Raw genomic sequence first — 20,644 nt, forward strand, 5'->3', positions numbered from 1 at the left:
ACTTTTCCATCATTTTGTTTACATCTTTGCTTTTTAAAATTGTTTTGTATCAGAATTGGAATAGCCCAGAACTTTTGGTTAGTTGCCAATAAGTGATATTTCTTCCCCACGTAAAATTTAGTACAAATTTTATGTCTATTTGGACAAATAATTCAGAGGATAAAAATGTGTGGGACTAAGCAATGTACAACATTCTGAAAACTCAGATAATGAGCAGCTTTCATAAAAATGGTTCTCTTATTAAACTCCCGTGTTTCAGTTTCCTTTCATATCAAAAAGGAGTAGAATACTTGCCCCCATTCTCTAGATGTGTGCAGCTTTATCCGCTTCTTTCTTAAAAATCTGTGAGTTTCTTAGAAGAAAGGTGTTGTATAAAGTATTATTTGTATCTACTTAATTGCTTGCTTTTTTGAAATCTGGGCATGAATACCTTAATGTTCTTTTCAGAAATGCATAAAGCAGCTTCCAGCTCATTTTAAAGTCCTTTGAAAGGCACAGGAAGCTGCTTTATTTCTGTAGATTAAATGATAAAAACCAGCAAATCTTATCTCTTCCCAAATTTTTATGCTGCATTTTCTTCGCAGGATATGTAGACTCAATGCACAAAGATGAAGGATTGGTCTAGGCTCTTCTGATGTGTATGAAATCTTCCAAAGAGTTTACTGAAGATTTGGGCTCAATTTGAACATCTACAAAAATATTCTATTGCAATGGTGCCCAACTCTAAGTATACATGTGTCTCTCACAAAATTCTTAAGATTTTTGTTCATTATTATGAAAATGATCCATTAAATGATATTGGGATCTATTCCATCTTGTTGTTTTCTGTATTACTAAATTTAGCACAATTTCTATTTTGTTTATTCAACTTCAGTATCTTTTCAATGAACACGTTTTAAAACTACAGTGTAGACAAATGCATGGACTTCATCTCAAACCTACTCAAATAGAAATCCTGGGAATAATGTCTAGAAATCTGTGATTTTATAAATCTTTCTGGACGATTCTGATACAGTCAACCAGCATTGGTCTTTGGTCTGACAGCCAAAGGTTCTCAACTTTTTTTTTGCATTTCATATCCACTGTGATGTTTGATGAAAACAATAGAGCCTCTCTTCTCAGAAAAATACACATATGCTGACATGAACACTTTCATATAGCTTCAGGGGGGTTCTTGTGTCCCCTGAGACCCATTCATAAATCCATGGGTTAAAGCTGAGCACCTCCCCTGAGCTGATCCAAACTCTGTTTTACAGATGATGTTAAAAATAAGTGTCTTATTCACTGGCAGACCAGGGATTAGAAACCAGGCCACTAACTCCTGATGTCTTGCTTTGATCAGGCTCACATACTGATTCTAAGAATGCTTGAGTTCCTCTTTCTCCTCAGTCCCTGCACTACCAACACTTACACACAATTCTCTTTCTCTTGTTATATACTGAAAGCAATTCTATCATGTTTTCACCATTCTCATCTAATAACAATAGTTTTTTTAAAGTTAAATTTAAGGCTGAACGTATATACTGTCAGCCCTTTATGCTGAAAGTTTTTGTTAGTCCACGTTAATACAATCTAAGCTTTCTTCTCTTATTAAGTCTTTGATACAATGGATAATTATAAGGACATTCATATAACTGAACTCCTAATTATTTTACCAGATTATTTTTCAACATAGGAATATTTTAATCTTTTTCATGATGCTTCTAATCATCAATATAAAACAGAATGTGTTCATGTAAGATTTCTTTCATTACCCTAAAGAAATGAAGTATAATTTGATTCCTATATGGTGACTTAGAATCTTGAGGTGAGTCTGTTACTAAGCCTATGCTGCTCTTTTTCTGTGCGTAAGACTGAAAAGGGATGCTTTTTATTTATATATAAAAATATCTATCTATCTATTTATCTGGCTATATACATGTGTGTGTAGCTACACACACACACACACACACACACACACAGGTGAATTCATATAACCTATCTTTCAAGATTAAAAATAAAACACTGAGTACATAGGTACTTTATTTCAACTTCCCTCATTTACATTAACATTCTTTGTATTTCTCTTTTAAATTCATAATATTAAAGTTCAGGAATATTGAATACTGTCTCTTAAGTTCAATTTTTTGTAACTATGGTGGCACAGTAGTTAAAATGCTTGGCTGCTAACTGAAAGGTCAGCGGTTCAAACCCACCAGCTGCTCTGTGGGAGAAAGATGTGGCAGTCTGCTTCTGTAAAGATTTACAGCCTTGGAAACCCTATGGGGCAGTTCTACTCTGTCCTACAGGGTTGCTATGAGTTGAAATCGACTCTACGGCAGCGGGTTTGGTTTTCTTTGGGAGAGAGGTTATGATTTTCATAGCCACTGAAACCTCAGATGAGTTTAGCTTCTGCCTGATACAGGATTCTGTAGTATCCCTTTACTTTCCATTTTGTAACATACATGGCAGTTGAAATTTGTTTGTTCAATGCCTGTAGTCTTCAGTTGTTTGTAGTTTTTCTGAGGAGAGGAACCAAATCTATCCTATTCACCAGAGAATTTTCAGTGCCTACCACATGGCATAAGGTCAATAAATATTTATTAAATTAATGAATCTTGTTGTTTTACATGGAATCAAGATACTCCAAATGTTCTTCAGCCTTTTTTGCTATGACATCTACCCTCATTTATGCATTAAAGATTAGGTACTTACTATATGCCTGATGTTATTCACAAAGACAGACAAGATGATGTCCCTGACCTCAAGGAAGGGCCATACTTCGTATACTTTTCTCTTATTTCCATTACTATCATTTTTATTTCCTTAAAAATATTTTCCTGGTAGATTTTCGCCTAAATTATAAAGGATTTATAGAACGGTCCCCTCAGTTCCTTAGGAAGAACTGATATTTCACATACAAAAATTAGGTATTTTCATGTTGAAACATAGAGATAGCTCATTAAAGAGAAACATTTTCTTATACTATAGAGGCTGAATTCCTCACTTTATATGTGAGGAAAGGGAGGTTCAGAGAAGTTAAGCAAACTTGGCAAGATCACACAGTTATTTGAGGACTTGATTGGGGGTAAAACTTGATCTCCTGGTACCTACATCTGATTCAACTGAAAGCATCATAATGCATTTCTATATAAATATCAAATATTGAACTGAGATGTCAGATTGAAAAAATCATTTTGCATAGGAAAATATCTTCTTTTTTAATTTTCAACTCACAAATATTTACCTCATTAGAGATAAAATATTCTATGAACTTGTTTTCTGTCTGATTATGGCAATATCATTAAATCTAGAAAAAATATAAAAAGTATCAATTTATGTTACTAAAATTAAAGATGCACTAAAATAGGGGTATTTCATTGTAATATTTATTTCCAAAGTCCCTGGGGGTGCTTAATAAAATTAGTCATGTCTATATTAATGGCCATATACTTCAAGATAACATCAGTCATATACATGTACATACAAAAATTAAACTATTAAGTTATCAGTATCTTCCCACAAATGGATAGAAATTCCCTTGTAAGTAGAAATCATAGGTCTAATCTTGTTTATATTTAAATATATGAAAAATAATCTATGTTGATTCATGAAACTAACTCAATGAAATAAAATTAGAAAGAAAATTTAAGTCTTAGTTTTTGCACTCTCTTAAATTTCCTGAAACTGGCTGATGAGTATAAAGAACAAATCATTTTCCGTGATAATAGTTTTGAGAAGATGCTTTAGATGAAGTCTTTATCATTAATACCAAAAATATTTACATGAAAATAGTATGAACATGCTGTGTACTTTTTTGGGAAGAACAGTCACACTCTCTCAATGGAAGTAAAGTGGAAACTATTATGACACCACAGTGACAAGATTATGACTCTATGTGGGGTAAAAGCAACAAGAGATAATTCATTCTTAAAAAAGAGTTGATTTCCATGAAAATGCCTTTGTTGTTGTTATTAGGTGCCACTGAGTTGGTTCTGACTCATAGGGACCCTATGTACAACAGAACAAAACACTGCCCGGCCATACGCCATCTTCATAAGTTGCTATGTTTGAGCCCATTGTTGCAGCCACTCTGTCAATCCATCTCCTTGAAGATCTTCCTCTTTTTCACTGACCCTGTACTTTACCAAGCTTGATGTCCTTCTCCAGGGACTGATTCCTCCTGATAACACTTCCAAAGAACATGAGACAAAGTCTTGCCATCTTGACTTCTAAGGAGCATTTTGGCTATACTTCTTCCAAGACAGATTCGCTCCATCTTCTGAAGTCATGCTATATTCAATATTCTTTGCCAGTGCCATAATTCAAAGACATCAATTCTTCTTCTTTATTCATTGTTCAGCTTTTGCATTGATACGAGGCGATTGAAAATACCATGCCTTGGGTCGGGCCCACCTTAGTCTTCAAGGTGACATCTTTGCTTTTTAATACTTTGAAGAGGTCTTTTGCAGCAGATTGATCAAACATGTAGTCAAGATACATTGATAATTACTGGTGCTTAGAATGCAAAAATGTCTTTAGGAAAGAGAAAGGAAAGGAAACACATTAGAGTCAACAAATCATGGAAAGCTAATCATTTTGAAGCCTTCAATTTAGTTTTTTTTCCTCCAAATTGAAATAACATGTCATTACTCAAGCCTTTTCTATTTCAGTGGGTTTGTGATTCAATGACAATGGGGCAATTTAGTAGAAGTACTGCTGAGGCTAACTAAAACTTTCATTTATGACATATTTAGCCCAGGAAGAAAATGTGTCAACCCAAACATAAAATATTAGAAAATTAATTTCTCAAAAGGACTGAATATACTTCATAGATCTATGTCTGTTGTATTTGGATGATATTCACTGGTAGCCAGAGCCTAACTACTATCTCCCTGAGTCTGAAACCATAGAATTTGGGACATTTTCTGTGAATTCCATTTACAGAACTCACAAAGTCAGGCAAACCCTGGAATGGCTCATCTTTATGCATGAGATTTCCTGGATTCATGAAGTGAAGCTGGATTATTTTCCTGAAAAGAATTGTCACAAAAGAGTTATCTGATGGCTCCTGTTTATTAATTTCTGTCCCTAAACTTTCCCAATATATGTAGTGCCCCCTGGAATTTTGATTTGGAGTACTTGGCATGAATTGGTAGTAAAGTTAACTTGTTATGGTTTCAGTTATTTTAACATGAAAGATATAGCTCTATTAAAATACCTGTACTTATAAACTGAAAGCTATATGAATAATCTTTAGAGCATTTTTTTCAAAGCAAATCGATACATCATCATATATTTGATTGATCTTCAGCACTTTTACTCCTCTGTACATTTGTGCTACTGTTGCTCCTTCAGATATTTAAAATATTTAATAACATCTGAGATGCTAGATCTAGTTGCATCATCAGAGGAGTTTTTCTGTTTAATTACCGACATTATTTAATAAACATATGCTTTTTTGTGTCAAAGAGATTGTGTAACTTTTTCCACTTCCCTAGTCTTCCCCTCAAGGAGCCTGGTGGCATGATGATTAAGCACTGGGCTGCTAATCAAAATGTCAGCAGTTCGAACCCACAAGCAGCTCTATAGGAGAAAAGACCTGGCAATCTGCTCCGATAAAGATTACAGCCAAGAAAATCCTATGGGCAGTTCTACTCTGTTCTATAGGGTCGCTATGAGTCGTAATTGACTAGACGGCACACAACAACGACAATCTTCCCTTTTATTGTAGCCTTAATTATTTTGACCAGCTAACTTCCCCAGTCCTTATGAGATTCACCCATCTTCTATCACTCAGAATACAAGTGAGCTCTTCTTAGAAATGGGCCTCAATCACAGAGACTGGGCTGCCCAAAGCCTTCCAAATCCCCAAAGACCTCTTATCATTTGGGACCATGAAAACACAAGCATTCAAGAAACAAGAGGGAGATTTAAGATTTTCCATCAAAAATAAAAACAATGTTTAAACAGATGTTGCACATACAGGTTATTCCAATTGATCACTTCTCATGACATAAACAGATGGAGGAAAATAATGTAAGTTTCTAGAAGGGGCAAGAGCATCAGTCAGGACTCCTCATGCTTTCTGGTAATGCAAACATAATCAAATCAAAGTAGTTTGTCTGTACTCATAATGGCAAAGTCTGGAGATTCATCTGACTCCAGGCAAGGTTGCCTCCTTGATCCCACACAGTGCTATCTGGACTCCGCCTCTCTCCATCTTGCAGCAGACTATCCTTGTGGTAGGATAGAGGACCACTGGCTGACTATGCTCATATTTTACCAACTTGACAACCCAAATAGAATATCACCCAGTAGTTCCACATAAAAATGTGGAGAACTCTGATTGTCCCATCCTTCATGGTCATGGGTAAGAGGGAGTATTCAGAATGGTCAGGCTTGGCTTAAAGATTCATTCCTATGGCTGGGATTAGGAATGAGATTCAATTTCTAGTCCTACCACTGAACAGAAAAGAAAATAATAATAATAGTAATTTATTTATTGTAAAGGTAGAAGGGAGAGGCAGATGGGTGTGAAGGAGTGCTGGACAAAATTTAACAAAAAATTCACTCCAGTAGGCAAAGTCACTGGAAAAAATACTCTCTGAAATTGTTTTATAATAAATACGTCCCAAAATTCTGAGAGAAAAGTGGCAATTTAGGGCTTTCATTGAACTGAAATTGGTACAGGGCCAGTTTTTGGTTTGAGACAAAAGCAATTTTTATCCTTGAAAGAGAGTAAATTATGTATATATTTTTAAGTGCATAGTCTGAATTTTTCTAAAAATTACTCTAGGTTATTTCTCATATGTAATCAGTATCATATGTATCAATTCAAATATCTATAATTATTTTGAGTAAGATTATTTTTGTGAATTGTCATGGTTTCTCTTGTCTCTCAAAATCTATTTTGATTCAGTTTATATATATTTGTAGAAAAAGTAAAATTCAATGGTCACAGCTTTCCATGTATATGATACATAGACATCCTACAAATAGTACAGTTTGAAAACTGTGTAACTAACAAGATGGAATTTTTCACTCTTTAACTTGAATTGCCAAGGAATCTTTTCAATAGAGTTTCTCCAAAGTTTTTATTTACATACACATTTTTTAGGAACACTTAAAAATATAGCAAGGGGCAGTCTTGTTTCTAATATTACAATTTGGTAATAATACATATTTTTATCCTGCCATTGATAGTACAGACTCCCTCTCTCTCCTTTGTTCTTGTTCTTAACGAGAAAAACAATGTTAGAGTACTCCACAAACTTCACTGAACAGTGAAATGCAAGATACATGGTTTAATTAATGCTTCTATGAAATAAGGATGCAATATTTTATTTATACCCTTCTAGAATACAGGTGTCTTTCTTAAGCATCCTGGAAGAGAGCGTATTGCCAGTGTTCTGTAGGAATAAGTGGCAAATGCACTTGGCAGTTTCTTCATCTGATCAATAAGGCACGATGAGGTTAAAATGACTTCTATCAGGAGGCTTATGATTTATTATTCTGCGTATAACCTGACTACAATGGTACAATTTGGAACCTCTAGATAAGCAGCCCCTCATTTTATTTTTTGGGACAGAGTCATATGGCCATTCAGACAAATCCCCACTTCTTTTGAACCTGATTCTGGCTGTCTGGTAATCAAAATAATTTGTATGAAATCAAAAGGAATGGAATTAAAAAGTAAGCACGTATTCTAGCTGCTCTGCTCCAATTCTGAGATGCCAACTTTCAAGACGCATTGCCCATGTAAAACTGCTCAGTAATATTTACCTCTCATTTTTTCAGCCATATCAATAACTAGCTCTTGTCATCTTCAAAACGCTTCTCAAACATTAAATAATCTCAGATTACACACTCTTCTCTTTGCATCTATCTTGACCAGCTGTGAAAGAAACCAATTTTTTACCCTCAGTTTTATTCCCCTTGGCTCTGTTTGGCATCGGCAGTAAATTTGAATAGGAAATGAAAGGTAAAACTTTGTGTGTTTCCATAACAAAGACAACACATAATTTTCTTTAAGCAGGGTGGCTTTCTGATTACATTAGGTTGCTTATGCCTTTTCCATTATATACTCAAGGAAATATTTTTTATCACCTTTGAGTCTTGATTAATTCTTAAGCGGAAATTTTGAGGATGTAAAGACAAAGAAAACTAACTTAAAAAGATTTTTTAATATTAACTTTATCATTATGATTTATCTAAAAGAGTATACTATAAATATTTTGACAAGATTGTAAGATGAAATAAAATTTAGAGTTCATATTAATATCAGTTCTTTACAAAACATAAAAGGTAATGTCTTAACTCTGAACTTGCATTGCTTGTTGATTTTATGTAATTTTTTATTTTTATGGCCAATAAATGAAACATCATAATTCATTTCCTTTTAAAACTTTCTGTGTTTAAAAAATGTAACCAAAAAAATCCCAAAACCAAACTGGTTGCCATTAAGTTGATTCCGACTCATAGCGACCCAGGAGTCATTTATATCAAATCTTAGTAAATTTTCTCTTTTAATTCCAAGATGCCAAGCAGGTGTGTGAGATATTGTCTATAGGAATACTGCCTAATTCTCAGTTCACTGAAGTGAATCTAAAGTGCAAAAGCAATTTTTCTGCTTAGTCATAGTAGGATGCTTTCCAGAGGTTAAAAAAAAAAAAAAATTGGAGATTAGCAACATATCAACTTTCAGGTGGATCTCTCCTAAACACTCATAATTCACTTACTCTCCTGCAAATCATTATTCCAAAGGTTTGATTCACTTGTAGCCCCACTTGGGTCTTAAATCAGATTTCAAAGCACTCCTATCATTCATCCATTTTCAGAACTGCCATTAGAAGTGATGGAATTTGGCACAAAAATCAATGAGAGGATATAATATGAGCTCTTTCTAATTTTCCTTCTTTGAACACCATCTCAAGTATAGTCTGTGAAATCTGTTTTTTAAAGATATTTTTTCTTCTTGCTATCATTTCAAATAAATTGAGTTCATGAACTTGGGATATGTATTCATATAATTTTTCAGAAAAGAAAGGATATTTATTGTCACTACTTTTAATTTCTTCCCAAAGTCATTTAAAAACTTAATTAAATCATTTTTACCACTGATATTCTTCCTTAACTTACAGTCTTTAAAAAATATGGGCCTAGATTGATCACTGTTAACTAAAAAGTTGCTGTATTAGTTACATTTAACGAACACCTCTTGAATGTATTTGATTTTTCTTTGCCCTGGCTAATCATAGAATTTTATGTTGTTTATCTTATTTTGTAAAGAGAAGACTAGCATAGTTTTATAGGTAAAGAAACAAATAAGAAGAGTAAGACCTTGTTAACTTGAGTACTTAAGATTGCAGGTAGTGTTTTCATTTTTCCTCTTACACCTAAAAGTGGTCATGCGAACTGGGTTTATAGTATAAGCATTCTGTCTAGACATCTCTCTGAAGAGTTCAAGCAGAAAGCATGAACAACAAAAGACAAAACAGATGCATAGGACTTCTTCAAAATTAAAAACTGTTGTTCATCAAAAACCGTTATGAACAAAGTGAAGAGATAACCTACGAATTGGAAGAAAAATTTTGGGGGCCATATACTCAGAATACATAAACTTTCACAATTTAACAATGAAAAGACAAACAACCCAATCAAAAAATGGACAAAGGACCCAAATACACTTCATCAAAGAAAATATTACAAATGGCCAACAAACACATAAAAAGATGCTCAATGTCATTAGTCAGTAGGGAAATACAAATTAAAACCACAATGAGTCATCACTTCACCCATACTAAGATGGCTGTGATTTTAAAAAAAGAAAATAACAGACGTTGATGAGGATTTGGAGAAACTGAAATCCTCATCCATTACTGCTGGGATTGTAAAATGGTATGGTTGCTGTGGAAGAGTTTGTTGGTTCCTCAAAATATTAAACATAGAGTAACCATATGACCCAGCAATTCCACTCCTAGGTATATACTCAAAAGAACTGAAAGCAGGAATGTGAACAGATACTTGTAAAACAATGTTCGTAGAAGCATATTCACAATAGCCAAAAGGTGGAAACAAAATAAATGCCTATCAAATGAATGGATAAACAAAATGTGGTACATATATACGATGGAATGTTACTCAGTCATAAAGAGAAATCTAGTCCTTATACATGCTGTAACATGGGTGATCCTTGAAAACATTATGTCGAGTGAAATAAATCAGTTACAAATGGACAAATATTGTGTGATCCCACTCACATGAAGTATTTCGAATAAGCAAATATATACAAACTAAAGTTTATTAGTGGTTACCAGGGGTGACAGGGATGGGGAAAGAGAATCATTTCTTAGGGGGCACTGAGCTTCTGTTAAGAGAGATTGAAAAATTTGGAAACAATGATGATGGTGGCCCAACATGATAAGTATAATTTATGTCACTGAATTGTACATGTAAAAACGTTGATGTGTCATATGTTTTGAGAGATATATATATATGTATATTTATATCTATTTACTACAATAAAAAAAGATAATCATAATCGATATGACTGCTGTCTATTGAGAGGAGCTTTCTGGCCATACAAAGGTTGCAACTTTACAGGACAAAAATGAAAAAAGTTACAAAAAATGTTTAAGTTTCATTCTGTATACAAAAAAAACATAAAAAGTAAAAGGTTAACAAATGAAGGGAAACATTGCAACATAAACAACAAATAGCAGATAAATTGTTACTATCGTATATATAAATGTATACATGTAGATATATATAATTTTATAAATCATCAAATGGAGATTTATAGAAAATAGCCCAAAAAAGATATGAAATACAGAGAAAAAAATAAAAAATCTCATCTCTAGTAATCAAAGAATTGCAAATTAAACATAGTTTTCCTCCTATGTAATTTAAACACTGAGTAATACCCAGTATTGACAAAGATAAAGAAACAGAGACTGCTAGATTAAACAACTTTCAAAAAAATATTATTTTCCAATAGATAAATGGTAACTTTGGTGAAGGGTAAGACAGTACACAATACTGGGGAAGACAGCACAACTTGTTCAAGGCAAGGTCATGGAAGCTCCATAGACACATCCAAACTCCCTGAGGGACCAAATTACTGGGCTGAGGGGTCTGGAGACCATGGTCTCAGGGAACATTTAGCTCAACTGGCATAAGATAGTTTATAAAGAAAATGTTCTACATTCTACTTTGGTGAGTAGCGTCTGGGGTCTTAAAAGCTTGTGAAAGACCATCTAAGACATTCCTGTGGTCTCACCCCATCTGGAGCAAGGGAGAAAAGGAGAAAACCAAAGACATAAGAGAAAGATCAGTCCAAAGGATTAATGGACCACAACTACCACAGCCTCCACCAGACTGAGTCCAGCACAACTAGATGTGCCCAGCTACCACCACCAACTGCTCTGACACGGATCACAATGGAGGGTCCCTAACAGAGCTGGAGAAAGATGTAGAACAAAATTCTAACTCATAAAAAAAAAAAAAGACCAGACTTAGTGGTCTGACAGAGACTGGAGAAAACCCAAAAGTATGGCCCCAGGATACCCTTATAGCTCAGTAATGAAGTCACTCCTGAGGTTCACCCTTACGTGAAACCTGAGACAGGCCCATAAAACAAAACGAGACTAAATGGACACACCAACCGAGGGGCAAGGACAAGAAGGCAGGAGGGGACAGGAAAGCTGGTAATGGGGAACCCAAGGTCATGAAGGGGAGAGTGTTGGTGTGTCTTGGGGTTGACAACCAACGTTACAAAACAATATGTGTATTAATTGTTTAATGAGAAACTAGCTTGGTCTGTAAACCATCTAAAGTACAGTTAAAAAAAAAATTAAAAAAGATAGGCAGTTTGAATCCACCAGCTGCTCCCTGGAAACACTATGGGGCAGTTTTACTCGGTCCTACAGGGTTGTTATGAGTTGGAATCAACTTGATGACAATGGGTTTGGTTTGGTTTTGGTTTATTATAGGAGGCAATTTGCATAACTCCTCTAAACTGTGTTCTTTGTCATCGATATTTGACCTGATTTTCTAAATTGTAATTCTCCTTTCTGAATGTTTGACTAGGAAATACATCTACAACCACAACTGTGATAGACAGCAAAAATGGATCAGTGCCCAGATCCCCTGGAAAAGTGCTGAAGAGGACAGTCACAGAAGACATAATGACGACATTCAGCTCCCCGGCAGCCTGGCTCCTGGTCATTGCTCTCATAATCACGTGGTCAGCTGTTGCTATTGTTATGTTTGATTTAGTGGATTACAAAAATTTTTCAGGTAAGATAGATTAAATATGACTTTTAAATTAAAAGAAATACAAATGTTCTCCCAAGACCTGGCTTTGTTTTTCCTTGCCTCATCTTAGTGTGTGAAATAAAGGGCGCCACATGTGTGCCTTAGGGCCACTAAAGTTTGGTTCCCTTCTTGCTCTTCCCCTTCTATTCTCCTTTCTAGTGTTCACTGATTTCAAAGATACTCTTATTTGTAGAGCTGAACAAATGTTGAATGCTGCCGTTTCATAAAGGTAATGATTAGAAAACTTGAGTAGATGTTTAATTAGGGAAAAAAAAAAAGGAAGCTTATTCACCATTAAATAAAGGATAATTAGTAAATCTTACACTTAGCAATATAAACCAAAACAAAAGAACTTCTGGACAAAAGAAAAATTGGATAAAATATTTTTAAGTCTCTCTATCCTCTGGCTCCAGGCTTTCTTTACAGACGCAGTCTTTGCTTCTCCCACCAAACCATCCTCCTTTGAGTTACTGACAATAAAGAGTGTTAAAAGAATTTTCCCAGAATTGCCTGCCATGAGATATTGTGCCTTGAGTCCACATGTCCTTAGGGATTTGAGGCAAAATACAAGTAATAAAAAAGATAAAAGATAGATTTTCATATGGCCTATTCAATCTCTAGGAGTCCCTGGGTGGCAGAAATGATTAGGTGATCGATTACTAGCTGAGGCACCTCAGAAGACAAGCCTGGCAATCTGCTCGGGAAAGGTCACAGCCGTAAAAATCTTAAGGAGCGGTTCTATTCTGCACCCATGGAGTTACTATGGGTAGGAATTGACTCTATAGCAACCACCACCAACAACAATGTAATCTCTAAGTCCTTTGTCCATCCCTCTGTTAGGGGACTTTTTACTTATTTTTAAATTATATTTATTTATTTCTACATGAGACTCCCTCTATTGACTGTGAATTCTTTGAGCGCAGAAATTAATCAGTTATGTGCAAAATAAATATTAAATGAACCAATGAATGGATTTATTATTTATCACCTTTCACTACACGCAAAAGGATTTCATTAGCCTCTTAGTGGTGCTCTTTCATAATTGTACTCCCCATTTTCTTTCTCCTGTGGAAGTGGAGGTAGGAGCTAGAAACTGTAAATATTCTATGTTCCATTCTATACACTCAGAGATCCCCTATTTATCTTTATGACACTTCACTCACTCATTTAACAATTTTTTATCAAGTACCTACTATATGTGCTAGTAAATACTATGCAAAAGATATCAAAAGAAATACAGGTATAAATATCTTAAAGTCCTAGAACTATATTTTCTGGGTTTATTGACATGGAGGTGCAATTTAGACAGCTCTACTAGCTGTAACCTTGGTAGCTGGGCTGAAGTGAGCATCATGTAAGCAGTGGAGGTAAATCCTATGGATGTCAACCAAAGCAAAAGAGTATTTTCCAGAGCCATAAATGTCTGTTGTAAACAGACAATACTTTTAGCATATTGTGTAATGTATATTGTTTAGTATACAATTGAAATGTCTATGATATAAAATTATAAACTAGAGTTTTAAGTAAAAAATAGTTGGTTACATTACTCTGAGAAATGTTATTTTCCTTTAGTCAATACTGACTGTAGTATTTCATCAATTTGTTTACTTTTTAGGATTTCATTGATTCAGATTTTAGAAGCAAATAGGATCATAAAATATTGTTCTTTCATTTTTGCAACAGATGTATTTTAAGAATTGCATGCACATCTGATATTTGTGAAGTTAATTTTTAAGTACACTATAGAAAGTGTTGTTGAATTTGTTTTTAATGCTTTAATAAAATGAGCAGCTACTTAAAATTAGTTTGATTTTTATATTGAAAAACATACAAACAAAAAAAACATTGCCATCGAGTTGATTTCAACTCACAGCTACCCTATAGGACAGAGTAGAACTGCCCTATGGGGTTTCCAAGGAGAGGCTGGTGAATTCAAACTGCCTACCTTTTGGTTAGCGGCTAAGCTCTTAACCATTGTGCCACCAGGGCTCCAACCTAAAATTAGTTTACATTTTTATATTAGATTACTTAAAAGTAAGACATAGTTATAATCTACAATAGAGTAAACACTGGATCACTGTAATTAGGTGCTATGAGTAATGTCTGTGCTACTTGCATTTCATTTGATAGGGCAAAAGATAACCTCTGTATCAGTATTATTTTATTTCTTCTCTCAATACATGTTAATTAGACACATCTTCTATGAAAGACCTCCTCCTATGTAAGTAATAATGTACTTATTATTGACCTAACCATCCATTCATTTCCTGAAAAAAGAAACCCGCAATTCATCGTACGAGTTTCCTCGGTACCTAATCAGTCATCATATCGTGTACCTGCTAAACTTTATATGTCTCGTAATTTGCCTCTGCCTCTCATTACCACCATCTCTATTATTATATTTCAGTCCTTCATTTTCTTTTAAGGGCACTCATGCAATTACTTCGTGTCTCCACCATCTGGTCTCTCCTCTTAAACATTGCTCTCAAAGGTGTGTTTATAATACATAAACTTGATGAGGTTGCCCTCCGACCTAAAACTATTTCAGTATTTCCAATTACCTACCTATAGACTCCTTGGCATGAACTTCGAGTTTTTGGCTTTGCTTATCATTTCTATTTTGCAATTCAGCTTATGCACCCTGTTATCCAGTTATACTTACTACTATTTCTTCCTGATAGTGCTGGGGAATTACATACTTTCATTCTTTGCTGCCTCCACTCATGCAGTTGTTTCTTCCTCCCTGGGTATAGGAGCTCTGGTGGCAATGGTTAAGCACTGAGCTGTTGACTGAAAAGTTGGTGGTGGAATCAGCAGGAGAAAAACGTGGCAGTCAGCTTCTGTAAGATTATAGCCTTGGAAACCCTATGGGGTAGTTCTACTCTGACATATAGGCGTCACTAGGGTTGGTGACACCCAGTGAGTAACTCATGGTATCACCCCTCCTCTGACCCCTGTCCTGGGGTGGATGGGGCTGGTGAACCACTGTGGGATGACAGCCCCGCCCCTCCCAGGCCCACCCCCCGTGGCTCCCCCATAGCTCCTCCCCTCTGCCATTGGCCCAGACAGAGACCCTTCTCTCTGCCTAACGGCAGGCCCAGACCATCCGCAGCACACTGACTGGTGGGGAACCGGGGATGGTGACGGGTACCATTGGGTGATGAGTGACACCAGCCCTAGCGATGCCACTGCCTTGGCATCCTCTATCCCGGTGGTGACAAACCACCCCCCCACCACCGCCACTGCTGCGGACTCTGGGGTCACTTTGTTTTCACCCCCTTTTACAGGGTCAGGGGTGTGGTACACACCCCACAGACCCCCTAATGATGCCACTGCCTATAGGATCGCTGTGAGTTGGAATCAACTCCTTGGCAATTTTTTTGTTTTTTTTTAAATAGCAGAAAGTACAGTGGTTAAGAATGTGAACTCTGGTGCTGGATTTCCCTGATTTTAAATCCAGACTTTAACCACTTACCAGCTGTATGACTTTGGGAAAATCACTTAGCCCCCCTTTGCCTCAGTTTCATCATCTATGAAGTGGGCGTACTTGAGTGCTTAGAAAAGAACTTGATTTATCACAAACATTGTATAAATATTAATATCAGTAGAGGCTCATTCCTCAATTGTTATCTAGAGGATGCCTATTCATGCTTTAATGCCACCTTAACTTATATGCCACCTCCTTTGTGAAGCATTTTCAAACTTCCTAAAATAATTTTCTATACCTTGCTCTCATTCTTTAGCACCTTAGGGGTACTTGTATTAAAAGCAGTTAACACATTGTATCATAATTATTTGTTTATTTGTCCATCTCACTCAGAAACCCAAAACTTCTCCAAGGAAAAAATACAGCCTTATTCTTCTCTGTTTGAGTGTCTGTTACATAGTAGCTTTTCTGACATATGTTGCTTAAAGGTAAGATTAACATTGACATTTTGATTTTGAAACAATTCGTCAAATTATGAGAGAAAATAAATATTAAGCATAAGGAATATTGTATTTCATCCATTCAAACAGCTTTTGATCAACTTTTTTGAAATTAAGAAAATAAAATTAAAATGTAAAAATAATAAAATAAAAATAAATTTATAAAAAATAATTTTACTTATATTTTGTAATAGTTATCTATTTCTGCATAAAAATTACATCAAAAGTAAGTGACCTAAAACAACAGTAAACATTTATTATCTCACACAGTTTCCATGGGTCAGGAATTTGAGACAAAGCTACGTAGGTGGTTCTGACTCAGGTTGCAGTCAAGACGTTGGCAGGGGCTGCACACATCTGAAGGATTGACTGGGGCTGGTGGATGCATTTCCAAGATGTTTCTCTTAAACATGGCTGTCAAGTTAATTCTGACGTATACTCACAGTGGCAGCTGGCTTTCTCCAGAGCTAGTGATCCATGAGACAGCAAGACAGAAGCCCCAGTGCCTTTTCTAACCTAGACTTTTCTGATCTTGACTTAGAAATTACACACCATAATTTTCACAGTATTTTTTTGGTTACACAGTTCAGCTCTATTTAATGTTGGAAGTATTACACAAATCTATGACTACCAGGAGGCAAGGATTATTGGGAGCAATTCTGGAGGCTGGCTATCACATATTTTACTCTCAGAAAATTATATTGTTAAGTTCTGTGTCTTTTGATAAATACTCAGATATAAGGAAGTGCCATGTAATATTCCAGTTTATAATGAGATACTGTAGTTACAATGGGTGCAAAGAAAAAGATGATGTGTTAGGATAACTGTCATCATGAGGCGGTATCTAGAAAGGCAAAAATTAACCAGGTATTTGAAATGAAAAAATAAAATAAAATCTCAAAGCTTGACATTTTAAAGGTGATATTTATAAATTCTTTAAATAAGAAGGTCAAATACTCTTAGCTAATCAAAATTCAAGTGATCAGTTTCTAGGAACAAAAGAATGTAAGTTCAAGGACTTGGTATAATTATACCATAAAACCTGTAACTTATATTAATCTTTTGTTGGATGAGACACATTCACTCATATTGATTCAACGTCCTTTTTTCTACATAAGAAGCTCTAACCGCCTTTTTTATGTCGATTCTTCACAGAAAATATCATTTGCTTCAATGAGAGCTTCAAAATTTAAATGATACTTTTATGTTTCTAACGGTAATTTTAATTGATACGTTTCAAGCCTTTGCTAGAGATTAATATTATTATCATGGTGAGTCTTTTGTACTAGATAATACTCTTTGAAATATGTAATTATTAATGTTGAAAAAACAAAGCTAACAATAGAAGAAAGGAAGCTAGCAATAGCTCTGAAGACCAGAAAGTCAAGGCATCTGTTCCTGGGCCTTAAATTACCCTGTGGCACTTTAAAAAGTAGGTAAACTCTTTGAAGATATTAAAAAATTATTCATAGATAAATAAAAATCTGTTTTCATAAGCAAATAATGTACTGGATTGAGAAGAATGATTCTGCCTCAGGCAACCTTCACAATTCCTTATTTTCTGCATTTGATCTGATGTACCCAAATACAGTCTACCTGTGAGGCACATGTAGAATTGGCTTCTTTGTGTTTATTTCAGGAGACTTGAGTTCTACAACCTATAAGGTAACATGACCAAGAACTAGCATTTCCATGTCTGTGAAATGGAGATAATGCCTTGTTTTCCAGTCCGCGAAATTCGTGGCTTTGATTTTTTTTTTTTTAAACACAATAAGAGACATTTTAGAACATCAATAAACAAGAGACTTGGAAAGGGATTTCACCCACCCTTCATTTCTTCTTAAATATAATGTCCAAACAATACTGTGGTGTTTCAGTCAGGGTTTCATCAGACAGCAGTACCACTCTGAGTGATATAGAATAAGAGATTTATAGTATGGCTCAAACCTTATGCACTCTGGGAAGCTAATTAGGCAGTCTATATAAGGCTGTTGTTAGCATATCTGGGGTAGGTTTGAAGCCAGCATGGTGGAAGTTGGAAAGAGCAGATGGACTTAGAGTGAGGGAGACTAAGGACAAGCTGGAACCTATATTTGTCTTTCACCACCTCAAATTACGATGATGGGGGTGAACTGCAGGATAAATTGGCCTCCTTCACACAGAACGTCACACACACCTGGCCAAATTTGGAGATGATGAAGGAGGTAGTCCAGTGGGAGCAGAAGGAGATGCTGCTGGCTGTTGCCACACATCAACACTCCTAACTAACATGTCAGAGATAATGTGCGTGAGTAGCAACAGCACCTGCTCTATAGCAAGCTTCAGAGAATAAACAACAGCTAGTCCTTCGTTTTAGCCGTCCAGTGTGCTCTTGAGAATTTCTCTTGTGGCCAACTGTTACTTGGAAACTTACATGGAAAAGAAGTCTGGGACATGTAGTTCCAACTTAGCAAATCGGACACAGTACAGACACAGCACATAGGATGACTATATAATTTATCATCCAAAACAGGATACTTGTGAGAATGAAAGGGAGTGCTATTAATATTTACTTGAGGACAACAGGGACAAACCAAGATGTGTGATCACCTTGATATTATATACTCTGCCTTAGTCTTCTCCTGGAAGATGAATGCATTCAGAAACCTCGGGGGGTGGGGGGGGGTGCAGGGCAAGGCTGCTTTCTTTCAGTAATCAGGGAGAATGTGTTATAAGTGTTGCTATGGGCCTTGCTTCCAATGTTCTGCAGACTCAGCCATAAAGCCCTTCTAGAAAACAGAGCAGTGTCCTGACAATTTAGTATCCCTTTCTGGACCAGAATTTGTGTGCTTTGGGCGAAACTTCTTAACAAATTTCTTTTGCCTTGAGACATAAAGAGACAACTTTCTCTCTAAATGAAAAGAAAATGAAAACAAATAGGATTTCAAAAGTAAACTACTACAAACAAAGGGAATGGTAGATGTTGATAGTTTTTCTCCAGGTTAGAATGTACAGGAATAAATTGTAGTAGTAGTCTTGGTTTTCCTTGCTTATGAACAAGGGGCATAATTTATTAGTATCCATACCCACAGGGAAGAAAAGAAACCTTTATATGGTTGTGCCAAGGTATCTCAAGCCACATTTGACATTTTGGCAAGCATTCCACAAAGCATACTTATTTCAGAACAACTTTGTAAGAATTCCATAAGATAATCTATGTAAAGTATACGTATTTGGCACAGAGAAGGCACTCATTAAATGTAACATGAATTTGAATCTTATTACCGGGAAGTAAAATCAGTAATCTGAGAAGAGAGACAGCAAGGACATGACGGTAGGAAGCATCAATTTCTTATGAAAGTCTTGCAGACATCTCCTGACGTGCCTTTTAAATAGATTTTCTAATGAGGTGTGCCATTTATCTACTGCTCTTGGGAATTAATTTCCCTGATTTTTTTTTTTCCCCTGGCACTTAGCCCAGTGAGGCAGGTGTGCTGTTTGTCAGGTTATGAGCTTAGCAAAGTAAAAACATTCAGGGAAGGCCCGAAGTCAGTCAAAACACACTAATTTAAGATCTAATAGTTACATACAGATACATGCATTTTTGTGTGTGTATGTGTAGATACATATATATGTAGGTATACGTGTATGTGTGTGTATGAATATGTTACTACATTTTAGACTCGGATGACAGACACTGAATGGAACATTTGAGACATAATCAGCTCTCATCTGTACCGAATTTTTAGGAATGGTTGACGTTTGGTGGGCATCTTACTCTCATTTAAAGCTTGTCACAAAGCCCACATTTTCTGTTCAGTGTCCCAGTCCTCTTTGGTCCTCCTGGTAACTACACCTAAAATGATACATTTGCATTATCATATGAATACTTCAAGGACTCAGAGGATTCTATAGTTCAAGGATTCCCAGATCTAAATCAAAGTTATTGGTTCTTTGTAAAATGAGAAGAAAACAAAAAAAAAAGTTAATAAAAGAAATGTTCTTAATTCTGAGATCCTATTTTTCCAACCTTTTTGGTCTTAAAATACTTTTTTGAAATTATGGTAATAAAAGATATTGTTATTGCCACTGTTTATTTTTTTTTTAAATGCCCCACTTTATGAAATAAAAAGTTGAAAATTCTATGTAAGAATCTTAGGTTTTTGTTGGGGTAGATTTCAGTAATTCAAAAAATCCAGAAGTCTGATATCGGTGCCCTATATCACTCATTTGAACCATAGCAAATGAGACTTTCTATTGGGATTTACTGTTTTATCCATCTGTGTGGATACAATTATAAGTTATACTAAATTCAAATCTCTCAGTTCTTGAAGAACAAGTCCTTACTCATTTTACAGTACTGTGCTTAAATTCTATTCCTTAGAGAAACCTTTCCTGAACCTCTAATGTAAATGAAGGCACTCTATCATAGTTCATCATT

At 35.4% G+C, this 20,644-nt stretch overlaps 1 protein-coding gene across 1 annotated transcript in view; it reads left to right on the plus strand.

The window, feature by feature from the left end:
* Positions 1 to 6,115: 6,115 nt before the first annotated feature.
* The window catches only part of TRDN (triadin), a 125,771-nt gene continuing 111,242 nt past the window's right edge, over positions 6,116 to 20,644 (plus strand). The window contains exons 1-2 of the mRNA XM_004382753.1: positions 6,116 to 6,224; positions 12,070 to 12,279. Coding sequence (XP_004382810.1) covers positions 6,116 to 6,224; positions 12,070 to 12,279 — 319 coding nt within the window. The remainder of the gene's footprint in view (positions 6,225 to 12,069; positions 12,280 to 20,644) is intronic.

Source organism: Trichechus manatus, unplaced genomic scaffold, assembly GCF_000243295.1.
Source record: "Trichechus manatus latirostris isolate Lorelei unplaced genomic scaffold, TriManLat1.0 scaffold00098, whole genome shotgun sequence".
Taxonomy (NCBI): Eukaryota; Metazoa; Chordata; class Mammalia; order Sirenia; family Trichechidae; genus Trichechus; species Trichechus manatus.